Source organism: Penaeus monodon, chromosome 20, assembly GCF_015228065.2.
Source record: "Penaeus monodon isolate SGIC_2016 chromosome 20, NSTDA_Pmon_1, whole genome shotgun sequence".
In the NCBI taxonomy this organism is placed as follows: Eukaryota; Metazoa; Arthropoda; class Malacostraca; order Decapoda; family Penaeidae; genus Penaeus; species Penaeus monodon.
The window spans coordinates 30,660,415-30,661,978 of NC_051405.1; the positions used below are offsets into that span (position 1 = coordinate 30,660,415).

Consider the following 1,564-nt stretch of genomic DNA (forward strand, 5'->3'; position numbering starts at 1 on the left):
GTAGAGATCAGTAGTTCAGATCTTGGTCAAAATTAAACATTACAAGAAACATATGATACCTATGTTATTATTAAAACAGTTTTTTTAGGCATTAAATGTGGTATACTTATATGACATAATTTTTTCAGAACTGAATGAGACATGGGAAGAGAAACTGAAACGTACAGAAAGCATACGTCTTCAAAGAGAGGCTGTATTTGCTGAAATGGGTGTAGCACTGAAGGAAGATGGAAACACTGTTGGCATCTTCTCTCCAAAGAAGGCAAGTCAAGTTTTAGTTTATGAATTATTGCCAGGAATGTGGATATGGGAGGCTTTTTTTTTTCTCACTCTCTCTCTTTTATTTCCTTATTTATGTTCAAGATGATTACACATTTAGATTGATGCTGATTTAGGTAGAGCCATACAATGATTGGATATTTATATTGATGGTGATAACAAGTATAGGTGAATAGCATTTTTATGTTTATATAGATTGCAGTCCAATTACAAGACTATTTGACATCATCACTTTTCACTTTCCATTATATCCCCAGACCCCTCACTTGGTGAATCTCAATGAAGATCCGTCAATGTCAGAGTGTTTACTGTACTACATTAAGGATGGCTTCACCAAAGTTGGTTCTGCTGAATCAAACATTCCGCAGGATATACAGCTCTATGGTGCTCACATAATGCCAGAACACTGTCAGTTTGAGGTAAATCATATTTCATTGTTAATGATTGCTGAATTTTTAGTATTGTTTCATAGTGATTTTGAAACCTCTAATAATTAATATTATTTGACCTGTATTAGATTTTGCCTTGATATTTATTTACTCCATTTCAAGGGAGTAGTTACAGACTTTATTTTGTTTTGTAACAGAACAATGAAGGTGTTGTGTTGATACACCCTTGCCCTAAAGCGATGTCATATGTCAACGGTCGTGAGGTAGTGGAGCCCACTGTTTTGAAAACAGGCTCTCGTGTCATTCTTGGCAAAAATCATGTGTTTAGGTTCAATCACCCAGAGCAAGGTAAGCAATAAGGATGTGTGCTTTAGAAGATTTTAGGGATGATCAGTTTGGAATGTTATATAGGATAAGGGACATGTTCTCTATAGTTTATTGAGAAATTGTAAGATAATATATATTTTTTTTTTTGTGCTTAGGAGGCTTAACAGCTGTAAAAAGGAATTGCTTATGATTTGACCTCAAAGTTAGGGCATTAGTAATGAGAAAATATCTTGTATGTCCATAACTAATTCAGGGGAAACAAATGTTTTTTCCAAAACACCTGAAGGCATCTACTAATCTCTCATTTATATAAGGAAAAAGCCTTAACCATCTTTTTACTCCTCAGCCCGTGAACGCCGAGAAACAAAATCCCCAGCAGAGACACCAGGTTCAGGTGAGCCTGCAGATTGGCAGTTTGCCCAGATTGAGCTCTTGGAGAAGCAAGGCATTGACCTAAAGGAGGAGATGCAGAAACGACTGGTGGCTATTGAAGAACAGTTCCAGCGTGAGAAGGAAGAGGCACAAAAAGAATTTGACAAGGAGAGAAAGGTATGAAGTAAGGAGGGTTG

General features: G+C 36.4%; 1 protein-coding gene across 1 annotated transcript in view; it reads left to right on the plus strand.

The window, feature by feature from the left end:
- LOC119585967 (kinesin-like protein unc-104) overlaps nt 1-1,564 on the plus strand; it is a gene marked incomplete in the record, with an annotated part of 145,723 nt that overhangs the window by 115,031 nt on the left and 29,128 nt on the right. Inside the window, 4 exon segments of the mRNA XM_037934681.1 lie at nt 129-262; nt 537-698; nt 866-1,016; nt 1,342-1,544. Coding sequence (XP_037790609.1) covers nt 129-262; nt 537-698; nt 866-1,016; nt 1,342-1,544 — 650 coding nt within the window.